Source organism: Phaethon aethereus (assembly GCF_964289735.1).
Source record: "Phaethon aethereus genome assembly, chromosome: 14".
Lineage (NCBI taxonomy): Eukaryota > Metazoa > Chordata > Aves > Phaethontiformes > Phaethontidae > Phaethon > Phaethon aethereus.
The window spans coordinates 18705072-18720743 of record NC_138590.1 but is presented as its reverse complement, the minus strand read 5'-3'; the positions used below and the strand labels follow the sequence as shown (position 1 = coordinate 18720743).

The following is a 15672-nucleotide window of genomic DNA, read 5'->3' as shown; positions in this document are numbered from 1 at the left end:
CTGATCCAGAAGACATCTGCTAAACAAAATCAAAATTAATGATAACCAGAATGAGCTCTTTGATGGCCAATTCTCACCCAGCTCCGGGGAACCATCAAAGAGCCACTCACAGCAGCAGCCAATTAGTTACTAACACAAAAGAGTCTACAGCAGCAGGATCTGAGCTCAGGGCACCAGCACAACTCCCATTTAACACTGCTGCACCTTTGGGTGGACCTGCAGTGTGCTGGTGCACGGAGAGCCTTGTCTGGACCTTCTCCCTGAAATGTTCTACAGTCAGAGTTTAGATCCTCTGCCAGCACCCAACAAACCTTGACTTGCATCCCCAATACCATCATGCAGTTCTGCGCTGAAAGAGCAACTCTTCATTAAAAAAAAAAAAATCTATGATTTGCAACACTGTCAGGTGAGCATTAGGAGGCTCTTTGAAGCCCCACAGCAGTACACTCTTTCAAGTGTGTAAACCCATGTTTGTTTTAAGAAGTTATTGCAAGAATACTCAACACCAACACACACATCGAAAGAAAACTGTATTTTTTTCTTACCTTTTCTTCTTGTAACTTCAAACCTTCTGGAGTCCTATAAGGAAAAAGAGAATTTTTTGTGTGTTTTTTGAAAAAATACAAGAATTGTTCAAAGGCAGCATGAACAGAAACCCCTAAAAACACTAGTCATTGTCCCAGAGAAGCATCTATGAAGCTCTACACACTAGCTGAGGAGTAATTACAAGCATACATTTCAGTTTGTCCACAGGTATTTAGATCAATTTATCATCCAAAATGATTCATCATTCCATGATAAGCTGCATGGTAGAGCACAATATCTTTCTTTAAAATGGATTTTTTTTTCTCTATTGATGTTAAAAGGGAGCAGCTAGGAGGGTTATTATTACTATATCAAGGATTTAGGGTTGAGGAGGGAGGAGCCATTACAGATATTCAGGTATTTGAGCAAGTCTGCTAAAAATAATTTCAAAGCAACTGGACTACTCACACTTACAGCTGAGGGCTCATTTCAATCTTTGCCCACCTACATCATTCACCCTATTTCTTGCAAAGCATCACTACCATCTCTAATAAAGAAACTTCTTTTAAAAAGACATTTCATAATGCCTCAAAGGGTCTTGCATTCTCAGACAACGCTATCTGCTTATACTAACAGTGAGGCTCCAGAGGAATAAATATTTAATTCCAAGCAGTTACATCATTTACTGGTTAGTTGCAAATAGTTGTAATTTCCATCTTCTGAGTTACTTCTTGCAACCAGTATTAGAAATAGTGGAATCAGGGAGGACTCTAAAAGACCGCCTTGCCTGGAGTCACGATGACCTGTAGTGCCCACTGATGGATGACACAGGATTAACCCCACTGAGTACAACCTTAAACCTGGAAGACCCCAAAGTGCCATCAGGCCCCAGCACCATTTCCACCATGATACCTTCCACAGCACAGACACAGGGAAGAGGAGCGAGCTCTCCAGACCCCTGCCAAAAGCTCACAAAACAGGTTTTTACTCTTGTGGATGTGCCTTGTTTAACCTCATTTCATTCCCTTAGTGCTCACTGTTCTCAGATGCTTATCAGAGAATGAAATAAAAAGGTTTGTTTCCTTCCTCCTTTTGATAGGAAAATAACACATGGCCTCCCCACACATCTGAACTTTCCAGTCCACCTGATGCTTACTTTATTTTTTTTTTTTAAAGTACAAATAAAACTATAATACCTTCCTGCAGTCCACATTTAGACAAAGGGAAGTAAAGTATAGTGCTCTACATCTAATGAAATACATCCACAGTCCCCTCTGCGGTACGGAGCGCCCTGCCACAGGCTGACTGAAAATAGGGAAAGCTGCCACTGGAGTACGTGATAGAAAATACAGAGCTTTTCAAAGTGAACGAAGATAGAAATAAGCAAAAGAAAAAACATCAGCTTATGGAAGTAACAATACCTGCTCAGCTAACTCCTGAAGGCCTCACCTCCCTCACCTGAGCACGTCGGACAGCCCCAGGTAACTCAGGACGAGGTGTTTTATTCAAGGGTGTAACATGACACACAACGAGGGTACAATATTCACAATGAGGGGGGGGTGAACCCCTGGACCAGGTTACCGGAAGAGGTGGGAGATGCCCCATCCCTGGAAACACTCAAGGCCAGGCTGGACGGGGCTCTGAGCAACGTGATCCAGTTGAAGATGTCCCCGCTCACAGCAGGGGGTTGGACTAGCTGGCCTTGAAAGGTCCCTTCCCACCCAAACCACTCGATGATTCTCTGATTACACACACCGCATGCTACAGCACCGCAGTTGCTCATTTACTGCCTACAGAAACGCTCTTTTCTGTCCCCCGTCCCTCTCCCGGGACCCCGCGAGGTCTCGGCGCGGGACAGGGCCCTCCACAGCCGAGGCCCAGGCGGCCGAAGCACACCACAACACGTTTCCTGGCCCCGCTCCACTCGGACACGGTGACAGTTTATACTTTGTCCGTTGCCACCAGCTGTGGAGGCAGGAGATGTTGCTTCTCTTTCCTACATGTGACCAGCAGGCTGCCGGTCTTTCTCAACAACAAAGCTTTCGCCAAAACCGAGAAGGATCAGAACAGCAGAAACGGTCTTCTTGGCACCCTCCAAGTCAACTGAGGCGAGTAAACAAAAAACGGGTATTTGCTTATAAAAATACTAAGTCATTATTCCCTGTAGGATGCTACCTCAGTGATCTTGAGAAATATGTAAAATGGCATTCAGGATTAGTACCGACTTCAAAGCATTTATCCTCTTTAGGCAGCAAAGCACTGAGCTACGTAGACAGTCATACTTCCAGGGACCTCTCTGAGCTTTTCAAAACACTAGTTTGAGAGGTGGGGCACAGGATAAAAACATTCAGATACAGCCTGCTATCACTAAGCCCCTGTACATGTAATATATGCAAAAGGAAAGAATACTTTTAAAGTTCCCCGGAGTCCCTCACTTGAACAAGCTGTTTGAATTCTCTGCAGTTCAAAAGCTTAGAAACACTAAAACTAATTACAACTATTGCATTGATCAAAAGAAAAAAAAGACAATCACACTCCAGAAAAAATGCAAGTGTCAGCTCACTTGTATTAAATACCCCTTTGCTATTTCCATGAAAGGAACTGCATAGACACCATGAAAAACAAAGGATGGTCTTCAAAGTTTCCCTTCTTTTACTCTGTTCCCCTTATATTTGTAAGATCTAATGAATGTAAACTACCCCAAAAAACAGATAGAGGATTCAGAGGAAAAGCTGGTTAGAAATGCAATGGAAGAATGTGAGGTCACGCTGCAAGTCATCACTGCTCATTACTTGGGAGAATATCAGCACTTGGTCTGTGCCCCAAAACATCCCCCTCCATGGAGTAAAGACCAATGCCATTGAGAACACTCAACATTTCAGGAGAGTACACAAAAATCAGACATGGCGAAAAAAAACACCTGGCAACCATGGCAGGGCTTGAAGAGCAGCCACAAAAAGGCATCAGCTCCAGGTAGAGACACAATTGTGGTTTCTATCCCTCTAGTAAAGTGAAACTATGGCAAAGACTAATTTTTTTAGTTCTCCCCCCCAATCATTTCTCTTCTGTGGCACAGAGAAGAAATGACACTAATTTTTCTCCTTGAAGGCATGTTGAACATAAGACCTTTATATTACTGACCTAATACACCACTAAGAGACACTACCAGCAAGTCTGGCCACAGGCACAGCACCGCGCTGCATGCTATGACTTGGGCAATCTCTTCACAAAAAGTAGTCGTCACCCTTTCTTTGAAGTGTACGATACTGCTCTCAAGTAAAAATCGCACAGAGGTTTTAATAGTGTTACTCATAGAGAATCAAACTATTTTGATAAAAATGACACTGAAGTTCTCAGATGCATTGCCTGAGGAATACTCTTCTGCAGACGCCATAAAGCAGATGGTTATAAATGAGACTTATTTCATGGGCACCATTTAATGACTGCAAATTACTTTAACTAAAAATCTAATTTTATCAGAGCATAAATCATATGCTTTGAAGGGAAAAAATTGTTTCAGATTTCTCATATCTTCTATAATGCTTCTTCATGAATACCATTTTAAACAGCATTTCATTAATGCAATACAACAGTTTTATTTGTCAAGGTTCACTTTTAGCACCTATTTTCCTCCTTTTTAATGTTAATCGAACACAAAATAAAAGGCTCCCTCTGTTCTGCATCTGAAGTGCCTAATCATTGTTATGAGGAAATCAATGTAGTATGTTTGCTCCAGTATTGCTTTTCACCAGACGTATAGCTACTGAAAAACTGCATCTCCAAAAGACCAACCAAGACAGTGTCAGCCCATGACAGCTGATATAATTTCATCAAGTACTATTACTAATCCTACCTGGATTAGGAGGGACAAACATAATAAAAATCAGAAATACAGTCCACTACCTACTGTCACACAGTTTCACTACCCTGTAGCTGCCATGTGCTGCACATCAAACTCCTGCGTGAACCTTACGCAATGTAGCAACTGTTTTGCACAAAGCTTTTTTCTGCCCTTAACAAAAAAGGAGCGCCAGTCTTTCAGAAGACAGCATCTCGATGTCCTGCCAAGACATAATAGCCAGTTTGTGCTGTAAGCTCCTGATTAATGCTGAATCATGGGCCCACAGACAAGCAGAGCACTTCTGGCACGAAGAACCAGGTTTCATTCAGAACAAACGTGGGCTGGGGGGAAGCTTCATTGTGCAGCATTAAAGGACAGCTACACAGAGGGAATACAGAACACAGTGGTACAGTGCTTCGTAGCCAGGGCGCTACCAACAGATTTACTGACAACCTCTAGTGATGGATCCGAGCAGGAAAACCACTTTCAGGTCCTTTGCTATCAGGGTAAAGAAAACCTGTGAACACCTCTGTATAAAAACATATCTGCATTTGTTCTATACACCCACAAATATACTGTGCACTATACAGCACAGCAGTGCGCTCTTCTTCCCCTAAATCCCTGTTGCAGGGAGGGCAGGCTGTGCGAGCTCCTGCTGCTGAAGCAGGAGGTCCCTCTGCTCCGCACTCCCCTGGAAGAGGGGGCATCACGCTGTGCACGGGGAGCACACAGCACCTTCCTAGCTCAGGCTCCGATTTCCACCAAAACACTTTACAGTCAAAGGTTTTCTTTCTCAAATATTGCATTTTACTTCAGTCTCCACTGAATTTTTTTTCCCCCCCCACTCTTGGATAATGGAAGATTTGGCTTCAACCCTCCTGTGGTTGAGCAAACTCAACTTTGCCAGACAGCCCCATTCAGTATTTTGGTGCACACCCTTCAGGGTGCTGCTTTCAAATGCCTTTAACAAGTGAAGACAGGAAACCTAGAAGAACCACTACTACACTAAGAATACCAATTTCTCTTCAGCTTAGCTTTATTACACCAATACTAACCAGCAGTTCATCATTTTCACTTTTTAGAGCTGCTTTCAAGTAAGCGGGGAGCAAGGAAGGACCATGTGCATGTTCTTCCTAGCTTTGTAACTACCGGCAAGACCAACACACTGAAGGGCTAATTTCTGATTAGAAAATAGTGATCTATGAAGCCCAAGAAATTGCTGTACCAACCTGTGGGGACTGTTTGTCATGTAGAAACCTAATGCCCACACCTCAAGGACAATCTCTATTAATAACATCCACATATTCTCTCCAGCCAAGGATGAGCAGGCAGAGCAGAAGAGTCATGAGGATTCTCTAACTACACAAAATTATTATTGCAGCGTGAGCAAGGGGAGGTCATTCAGAAACAAAGGTAATCCAGGGCTGTCTGCAGGAAGCACAGTACTAAGCAGAGCTTCTCCAAAGCTTTAAAACACCCATGGGACAGGGGACAAGCCACAGACACACAAATAAGCTGCTCTTGAAGTTCTCTTCCACTCCAGAAAAACACCACAGTGCAGCCTTTAGGCAAGTAATATTAACCATCTACAGCCAGTTAAAAACAATCATTAGGTACCTAGAATTTATAATTGCTTGATGCATGTATAAAAATCACATGAGTAGAAGCTTCTGTGCATGATTAAAAGCAATCTGTTAGCCTGGATCCTACAACTGTGGACCAGGCGTTAAGGTATAGAGCATGTATCATACAAACCCTTAGAAAACTTTTAAATACAAATATGGCAACCCACTGCATGGTTCAGTGGCAATCAACACATGTGCTTTGTCATACGCTTGGTTGGATGAATCTATGCTGCATGCTCTCACCCACAAGACACTGGACAGCCCCGATGCTGCCCCATGGGGCTGCAGACCAGGCACGACAAGAGATGGAGCATTGAACAAGGCTCCCTGCCCTAAAATACTGCCCTGAAATGCATGCAGAGCCTAGCACTGTTACAAATTGCAGTAGCTACACAGTACTTTATACTTCGTTTGTAAGCAATGGGCAGTGCATGTAGACAACCTACCGACAGAGAGGGGAAAAAGGACTGCTTCCTGATTTACCGGTTAACAGTTGTTCTTCCTTTTGTCTCTGCACATCCACATGTGGCCACATGCAACTCCCTGCATTCTTATTTGAAGAGAAAAGTGAGCATGCTTTGCAAGGTTAGTAATTAAATATTCATACTTAGACTTGAAATCAGGAAAGACAAGTTTCTGTCAGCTATTTCTTCCTGGTCCTCCTTTGACTAAAACCAGAAGATGAGTGCTCGTACTCCAGACCTGCAGAGGCACATCACAAGCAGGAATCACTGAGCAATAGCTCCACGTAGTATTTTAAGGTGCAAATCTTCGCAGTACAGTGCCTCTTTGTAGTTCCCTTTCTTTCCCAGCTTCCTCCATTTGCAGACCAGTATTTACAGAGATTTGCATATGGCTGTGCAGTTGCCATCCTCTTTGTTAGCAGCCTCTGATCCCACAAGCACGATGCTCAACATGTACCACCAACTTTGGTACCAAACAGGTACCAACTGCCCTCAGGTACAGCAATTCACAGGATAACGTTGCACAGTTTTCAGTCTCATGCCCTTTAACACTGATGTGGATTTAGTCAAAAGGAGTCCCTTTTTTATGACCATAAGCAAAGCTTAATATAGGGAACTTTGCCAAAAAAAACCAAAACCAATTCATGCATCAGATAGAAGAGATGCAGAAGAACAGGTAACACATTTCAGATCCACAAGTTGCCTGTATTGCTGGACTGTAGCAACCAGCCAGCATCTTACCAGATACTTTGTGGAAGAGACTGCAGTGCCTGTGCAAGGGGATAAATCAAATTCAGCACATGCAGCTGGGCTCATGCTGGGTCTATCACTAAATTAGATGTTACCTCTGCACACACCAAGCCGCCAGGGACCTGCTCTCAGGATCAGCCTAACCGCTGTACAATTTCTAAATATACAGCCCTGACTCATCCAGCAAATTAATAAAGAAGTGGCTGTTCCTATTAATAGATTATCATCTCAGAGATTTTTTTTTTTTCCCCCTTCAGAGCATGCTCTTCCTTATCTCAAGCGAGGGGTCAAGAAAATTACACTGACATCCAGTACAGGGCTCAGTAGGGCACTCTGCATACGGACTGCAGCATTTACAGTGGTTATGACTAATATGCAGCTTTGTCTGACAACCAGGATTTTCTGTTTACAACCATGAACATAGACTCTTTTCCAAAAAGATGCTAATGAGGCAGAGAACACGCACTTTTTTTTGGTTTGGTTTTTTGGGGGTTTTTTTGTTGTTGTTGTTTTTGTTTTTTTGAGCAGGCATGAGAAAAAAAAAATCACAGACTACGGTTTAGAGAAAGCTTGCTATCTGTACAGACACTGGCAATTTAGATTTGTCCTGTCTGGTATAAACACTGAGAGAAGCTCTGATGTCTCACATCACACAGTATCATCTGCTCACCCATACGGTAGCTAATTGAGGTAATTACTGCATCTCTGATCTTACTCACTACTATTTCTGGACTTCAGATGTGAAACCCAGGTATAGCTCCATAAATTTCCACATTGTCATAGGGAAGCTCATGGGATGCCTGTTTTAGAAACATCTAATTTGCAGCTGTACCCCTTCTTAATCTAAAAAACTGAGCATTCCCCTGCTTGATGGTAGAAAGTACTTTAAGTAGAAGTGTCTTACTTCAAAAATGACTGCTACAACCTTTTTTTTTTTTGAAGGGACAATATGCTACATCTGGAAAAAAAATTAGTCTATATTTAGGTTTTTAAGGTTAAGTAGCTTCTGAACAGAATATCAGAAAGCGTAACCCTCTGCTACATCATAGCCAAGTTAAAATTGCCTTAGATTTCTTTATTTGCAAGATCCTTTACCCCGCTCTTATTCCCCGCTTCAGGAATAGGCCGGCATTTCCCGACCTAGGTATGATTTTTCACAGTTGCTCAACTGTGACATGAGAAAAGCTTACTGAAATTTGATGTCTGCAAGTCAGTTTGTGCCCCAGCTCAGCACAGAGCCGGCCACCCCGAGCCCACAGTCCCTCTGCTTCCCAGGGGACAGCATCCAAGCACCAGCTACAGCACCAAAATTCAAGGTCATTAGTGTCCAGGACACCCCTGCAGCAGCCGGTGGTCCTGGTTGCCGTCAGCTGGAAGGCGATAGCCCCCAGCAGGCTGGGCAATGCAGGACCACCAAGAGGTATCACACACAGCATCTTACCAGAAGTTTAAAAAAAAAAAGAGAGGAAGCCGGATTGTGGTTCTGAAAGGGACGGCATACAAGAGGGTTTCATATTTAGGTTGAGCTATAGATGCATCCTGGCAATCCCTGACACTCACTATTGAACCATAATCATCTATGTAAACGAAAATTCTTCAAATTTTATGCTGTTATTCAAGTGTACAGCACCTGCTTTGTTCCAAGGAACCCAACATTCAAATTTTCTAGTAGTTCAAGCATAATAGCATCCCATAACATACAGCATTTCTTAAACCCTCTGGGTACACAGGAAGGGTAGGTAGGGCTTGGGGATGCAGAGGAAGGACCCCAACATGTGTATCCGAATACTATGAAAGCATTCCACAGCACCTTGAACTGCAGATATTCTGATAACCAGCACTCAGAGCAAAAGCTTCTCATCTCCACAGGGATAACACACTAGTTATGATTTAGAATGGTCTACGAACAGCAATTACAGCTTGTTAGAGATACCACATAAATGCAGGTAACAAGGAATGAGTTATCGGTACCTACCAGGGTGATACAAAAATAAATTTAAGTCTTGTCTCCCTTTACCTTCATTAATGTTTAAAACAGGAGCAGGCTGTAGCCCAGTATAGATTTTAATTCAAATCTGATTCTTTTCTTCCTTTCTCCAAACTGACGTATAAGCAGGAAGAGCACACACACGGCAGAGAATACATTACTAATAATAACTCTTAAAATAAATATCAGGATATTAGATCTTCAACTGCATATAAAATTGATACGCTGTGCCTGTCTTATCCCAAGCTCATCCTCTGAAATTATGCCTCTATTTGAATTATAAGCAAAAGCTTTTATCAAAACCCTTTGCAATTTTGTACCTTACTTCCCAAAGCACTCCTTTCTGTCAGATTAGGAAGTACAATTTTGCTGGGGGAAGGAGCACAAAATCATCCCCATGACACCCCTGCTGCTGGGAATAACCAGCTGTGGTCTTCAGCTGCAGCAGTAAGTGAAACAACATTTAAGAGTCTGAAGATAATCGGGAATTTCAGCAATAATTGGTACTTCTGGACAAGCGCAGTTGAGGCTGAGCGGGCTCCGGAGGGGTGCTTTACGCTGTGCAGGATGGCTCTGAAGGGCTGGTATGACCCAGCTGTTTGCAGTTGTGGTGAAGTTTAAGGTGACATTTATTACTTGGAGATTTTTAAGCAGTTCAGATGTCATGCAAGTAGTAACAAATGAACAAGTCAAATGATGGATAGCCTACACAGCCAACACCTTCCAAGTGCCAGTAAGAAGAAAGTTATGGTACCTTAAAAAATTAGCATGTTTGCTACATTCACTAGCATAAAAGTAAGCATTGGTATAACTACACATGATACTTTGAGGTTGGTGATGTAATTTAAGGCATAAAGCAAGATAAGGTAGCAAACATAGTAATGGGTAAAAATGACCGAGGAACTGAAATAATATTGGCACAGCTTGCCTAGTTTACCCTTGAACCGTGCTGTCACAGTCCGAATTAGATGTACCACCGCACACCAACAGTGTCTTGCTCCTTACAGGGAACAGACAGTTAGGGTGCACCACTGAGGTAGGAACATCTTGCAGCAGGCAGAGGGGAACAGCAAACGTGCCAGTGCTCGGATCTGCAAGCGCTGCTGGTACCCGTGTGAGCACACGGAGCATCACTTGCGAGCTCTGTGCTAGCGGAGCCTCCCCAGGGATGCAGCGCTCCTCCCCGCAGGAGCAGGCGTGCTGTGCACGTGTTTCTGGTGAGACACTTCTTAAATAGGAGGATGGGTGGCAAAAACAGAGCATGGCATGAAAGCCAAATGAAAGCACTTAAGTATTTCTACAAAACCACCGAGCAGTTCTGGTTCCGCAGCCCAGCGTGGACCGCAGGACGCCTGCCAGCCTGTGCTGTAACTGCTCAGGAGCTGTCGGTGACATCCAAATATTTCCTTTCACAATTGAGCACAAAACTATACACGTACCACAACACAGGATTATTCTGCACTTTCACACTATCCAGCTGGGACAATATTGTTCAGGCTACCTGCCAGCAATGCCCTGGAAAACATAACACAGAATCTAATTTCTGAGACTCGGCGCTGCGCTGACTTGTGTTTGAGGATCTCCCCACAGAGGGGCGACCCGCTTCTGGAAGAGCTGATGCAGGCCTGCAGCGCTGCTCTGCCGCACCACAGGTTGAGAAGAGATGAGAACCTTGCGTCAAGAACCGTGGCAAAACCAGCTTGGCTTCAGCACATACAGAAAAGCCGCCTCTCACACAGAAAGCAGGGAAGAGGAGAAGGAAAGCTAGCTGTCAAAATTCAATATTTAATAATATACTTTTGTGAAATACCCCAGTAGGTTGAAAAAAAAAAAAAATCTGAGCTACTAGCGTGGACTACCTAGCACAGACCAAGTGGAGTAGTACTGCTGGCTTTCCATTAGAATCTCCTGGCCAAGGTCTCCTTCAGATCTGAACTCCAGGGTTATTTCAGATCCAGGTTAAGTCTCTTTTCTGCTATGCTCATGCTGGAAACGCCCTTCAGCCATCACCAGTGGACATGACACTCAGTTACGTTTTTTGAGAATTCCTTTCAGAAAAAAAGAGAGGTAACCCTGGATCACACCACCTGGTGCTTCTAAGCCAGCACAGAGCTGCCCACCAAATGTGGTCACCTCTAAAATGTCCGACTTTAGCATGGAATCAGCCTTGCTGAAGGCAAAGTCAAAACTTGTCCAAAAATATCACCCCAGAGTGGTTAGCTCTATGTATTTAGGTATTTTGGCATATAATCCACTCAGTAGGATTTAGTCCTGTGATGGTTAAACCCTGGGAAGCTACACCTCCTAGCTCCACAGAAGTCCATGTGCAGCACCCAGAAGCTTCAAGAGTTTTCTATCACCCTCTGGAATGAGCCTATGAGAAGTTTCACAATGTAATGTTTAAATCTTATCAATGATCTGGATAAGGGCATCGAGCACAGTCTCAGTAAGTTTGTGGATGACACCAAGTTGGGTAGGAGTGTTGATCTGCTGGAGGGTAGGAGGGCTCTACAGAGGAGTCTGGACAGGCTGGATTGATGGGCTGAGGCCAATTGTATGAGGTTCAACAAGGTTCAGTGTCAGGTCCTGCACTTCAGCCACAACCACCGCATGCAATGCTACAGGCTTTGGGAAAAGTGGCTGAGAGCTGCCCAGCAGAAAAGGACCCAAGGGTGTTGGTCAACAGCTGGCTGAACATGAGCCAGCAGTGTGCCCAGGTGGCCAAGGCAGCAAATAGCACCCTGGCTTGTATCAGAAATGGTGTGGCCAGCAGGAGTAGGGAAGTGATCGTGCCCCTGGACTCAGCAGTAGTGAGGCCACATCTTTAACATTGTGTTCAGTGTTGAGCCCCTCACTACAAGAAGGACGTTGAGGTGCTGGAGCGTGTCCAGAGAAGGGCAATGGAGCTGGTGAGGGGTCTGGAGCACAAGTCTTACGAGGAGCGGCTGAGGGAACTGGGGTTGTTCAGTCTGGAGAAGAGGAGGCTGAGGGGAGACCTTATCGCTCTCTACAACTACCTGAAAGGGGGTTGTGGTGAGGGGGGGGATTGGTCTCTTCTCCCATGTAACAAGCAGTGAGACAAGAAGAAATGGCCTCAAGTTGCACCAGGGGAGGTTTAGACTAGATATTAGGAAAAAATTCTTCAGTGAGAGAGTTGTCAAGCATTGGAAGAAGCTGCCCAGGGAGGTGGTGGAGTCGCCATCTCTGGAGGTATTTAAAAGACATGTAGATGTGGTGCTTAGGGACACGGTTTAGTGGTGGACATGGCAGTGCTAGGTTAACAGTTGGACTTGATGATCTTAAAGGTCTTTTCTGACCTGAGCAATTCTATGATTCTAAAAGTGACAGCAGTGTTCTCCAAAATACAGGCCAGGCAAGTTGCAGCTTTTCAGTTAATACCAACATTGTCCTTTTTTTTTTAATTAGGTTTTCTATTTTAGTTCATATTACACCCATGGAATTTCAGACTGCATGCACTAAAAGTATTTCAGAAAACAAACCTCTTCTCAGGAACACCCCATAAATTTGAGAGGTGGAAGGCTGACCATCAAGAAAACATTCAGCATTTCTATGTTAAAGAGTTAATTGCTCATGCAGAGGGGCTATATCTCGCAGTCTATGGCCTCAAGACTTATTTTTCCCTTATAAATGCAAAGCACAACTGCAATAATTCTACCACAGACCATGAAGAAATCGATTTAGCAATCTGAACATAAATTAAGCCATGTTTTTGATTCAGTAAACTTGTTCCTATGTAGATCAGAACAAGTATTAGTGAAGGTCAGTGACCCATACCCAAGTATTTGCTTTGATGAAGTTCATATGAATTTTAGATCAGAGCACAACTCAAATTATTTGACCTGTAAATTAACCCTTTACACATCTTTAAAGCAATTTTGGGGAATTGCCAGGAGCTTTTCTATTTGAGATTCAATGTTTTAAATGATGTTAATGGAATTATATATTAATCAAACCACAAATTTGGTAACTAACAAACACTTCTCATGAGTAAAGAGCTCCAAAACACACAAAGCCCAATATCACTAGAAAAGGATTTTGGGTGATTTTTATTATTTAAAAGGTATTATGGATAAACTGTTTTCTGAAGGATAAACTATACACATTGAGAGAAAACAGCAGTTATCTCGGTTTCATTGACCTACCTGAAAGCAAAGTTCAGGGCTTCCAGATTCATGTTGGTGGTTGGTGCCACACTGTATAAACACTATTTCTTGTTGAACAAGCTTGCTGTACAATTACTTCTTTAAAAAATCTGCATTATAACATACATCCCTTGAAGCTATTTTAACTGCATTCTTTGTACATTAGAGTTTTTAATATTCACACCTGTTAAATTCTGTGCAAATCTGAACAAATACATTTCTAGCTTGGATCCTTTCACCTCAAGCAAGATCAAGTAATTGGTACAATAACTTAATGGGTTTTAGAGGAAGTTCAAATGAATTAATGTCTTTCAAGTAGTATAATCGTTCTACAATTTATGTTAAAGTAAATCATTTGAGTAATGAACTTAAGTCTTCAGAGTAACTTCTTAAAAAAATCAAAACTAATATTTTTTAAAATGCAAAAGCATGCAAAATATTTAATTATTTTTAATAAAAAAAGCAAAAGTGACCTGAGACAATACAAAAACATGTTTAACAGAGTGCCAGTGTACTACCTGAGTCTACACAGCAACAAAATAACAGTGTAATGAATGTTTTTTCTTCACTTTTGGAGAACAGAGGATGGATAACTCGTAAAAAGTGCATCCGAGACAGAACTCAGAACTGCAGAATCTTCATCTCCACTGAAATGATTTCTGAGTCCTGCTGAGCAGTGAAAAGCATCTAATTGACTTAAACTGCTTTATTGAAACAACACACACAACTGGGTATTTGTGGATGAGATGTGACTGGGAGAAAGGAGATTCTCCAACTCGAACAAAATCCTGAGGCTTAAATACCTCCAATTGCAGCATGAATCCATCAAGGGCTCATCATTAGCCTGGCACTGACAAAGGTGCCTGCTAGTACTAGTGTTCTAGGCAATGGCAGTTAAAAAAATACCAAAGTTTCCCTCCCATTCCTTGCCTCCCCCACCATCTCTCACTTTCAGGCATTTAAGCAATCACTTAACAAGCCTATGGTAATCAGGAACTAATTAAATAATTAAAATTGTTTCAGTATTCATCATTTTCTTTTCATGAAAGTCACATTTCTGGATTTTTATGGTCTTATTTGCATGCCTCAGACTCAGACATGTAAAAATCTGAGCAGCAAACCCACACTGCAAGCTCCAGTCCGGGAAGCCACCGTCCCTGCTGGGCTGGCCGGCCCCGGACGCCTGTCAGATCAGGGACCTGCTCAATCCACACCACTGCAAGGAAAGCCAACGCTGTCACCCTCAGCACTGAAAACAGGTTCAGTTGCATCTCCGCTCCCACAAGCCCAGGGGTTGAACGCTGAAGAGTGCGTTACCATCCCGCAGTAACGCATCAGGAGTCCCAGCTCTCCACCAAGCCAAGCGTCAGGGGTCCTCTCCAGCTGGATCAAGACCACCGTCCCTCACTATGGCCACCATGCTCCCTTGGTCCCTTTCTGATTACGCTTCACAGGAGTTTGGCATCAGAAAGTCAGGAGGGCAACGCTGTGGGCAGTAACTTTGCTTGTTCTCTCAGAACCACACACGGTTCAGTTTTCCTTTTTCCAAGCAGCAAAAGGACTTTTTTCAGGTTTCACCTGAAGGTCCAGTGACCCAAATGAAGGGCCAGAACAAAGTTTGCTTATTAAATTTAGTTTCATTGGTGCCAGCAGCCCCAGGACAGAGCATACCATAAAGTCTTTGGGGCAAAGTTAGCATCCCCACAACAGCCAGATGCACAATTTCACTCCCAGAACGATGGCAACATACGCAAAGAGTCTAAGAGCTTCTGCTTCATAGTTTGTGCCCAATAACTGTTTCTTCACTGACCTCCTCAGCAGGCGTTTGATACAATTATACATGGATAAGCTCTCACTCGTTTTCTGTTTTCGCAGTACAGAAAGCCCAAACACAGCACAAAGATAGAAACTCAAGAGTTGCAGCTGCAGCAGCAGCTGATGTACAGTACCTCTTGATGCAACCTCCCCGTGTCCGAATACAGCCTTCTGCTCCTGTCCGCGTCCATCCATCCCCTCGTGACCGACAGGAAAACCCCAAGCAATACGAGACATAACCAAAAGCTTCTCGAGTTCATCATTTCACGTCTGTTGAAAACAAGAGAACAGTCATAAACCAATCATCTCGCAACAAAACACAGCTGGGATTCAATAACACAGCAGAAGCTTCAGCTGACAGCGCCCATCCGCACTCGGTCAGTGTCGATGGAGCTCTGCAGACTCCCACAGCACATGCAGCAACACTTCAATTTTGCTATTTTGCACTCATCAGTGTAACAGCAATGAATTCCCAGTGAAGCAGTTTTGTAAAACATGTACC

General features: G+C 43.3%; 1 protein-coding gene across 1 annotated transcript in view; it reads right to left on the bottom strand.

Moving 5' to 3' along the window:
• FSTL4 (follistatin like 4) overlaps window positions 1-15433 on the bottom strand; it is a gene marked incomplete at its 5' end in the record, with an annotated part of 234488 nt that extends 219055 nt beyond the window's left edge. The window contains 2 exons of the mRNA XM_082006204.1: window positions 546-579; window positions 15305-15433. Coding sequence (XP_081862330.1) covers window positions 546-579; window positions 15305-15433 — 163 coding nt within the window. The remainder of the gene's footprint in view (window positions 1-545; window positions 580-15304) is intronic.
• Between the last annotated feature and the right edge of the window lie 239 nt (window positions 15434-15672).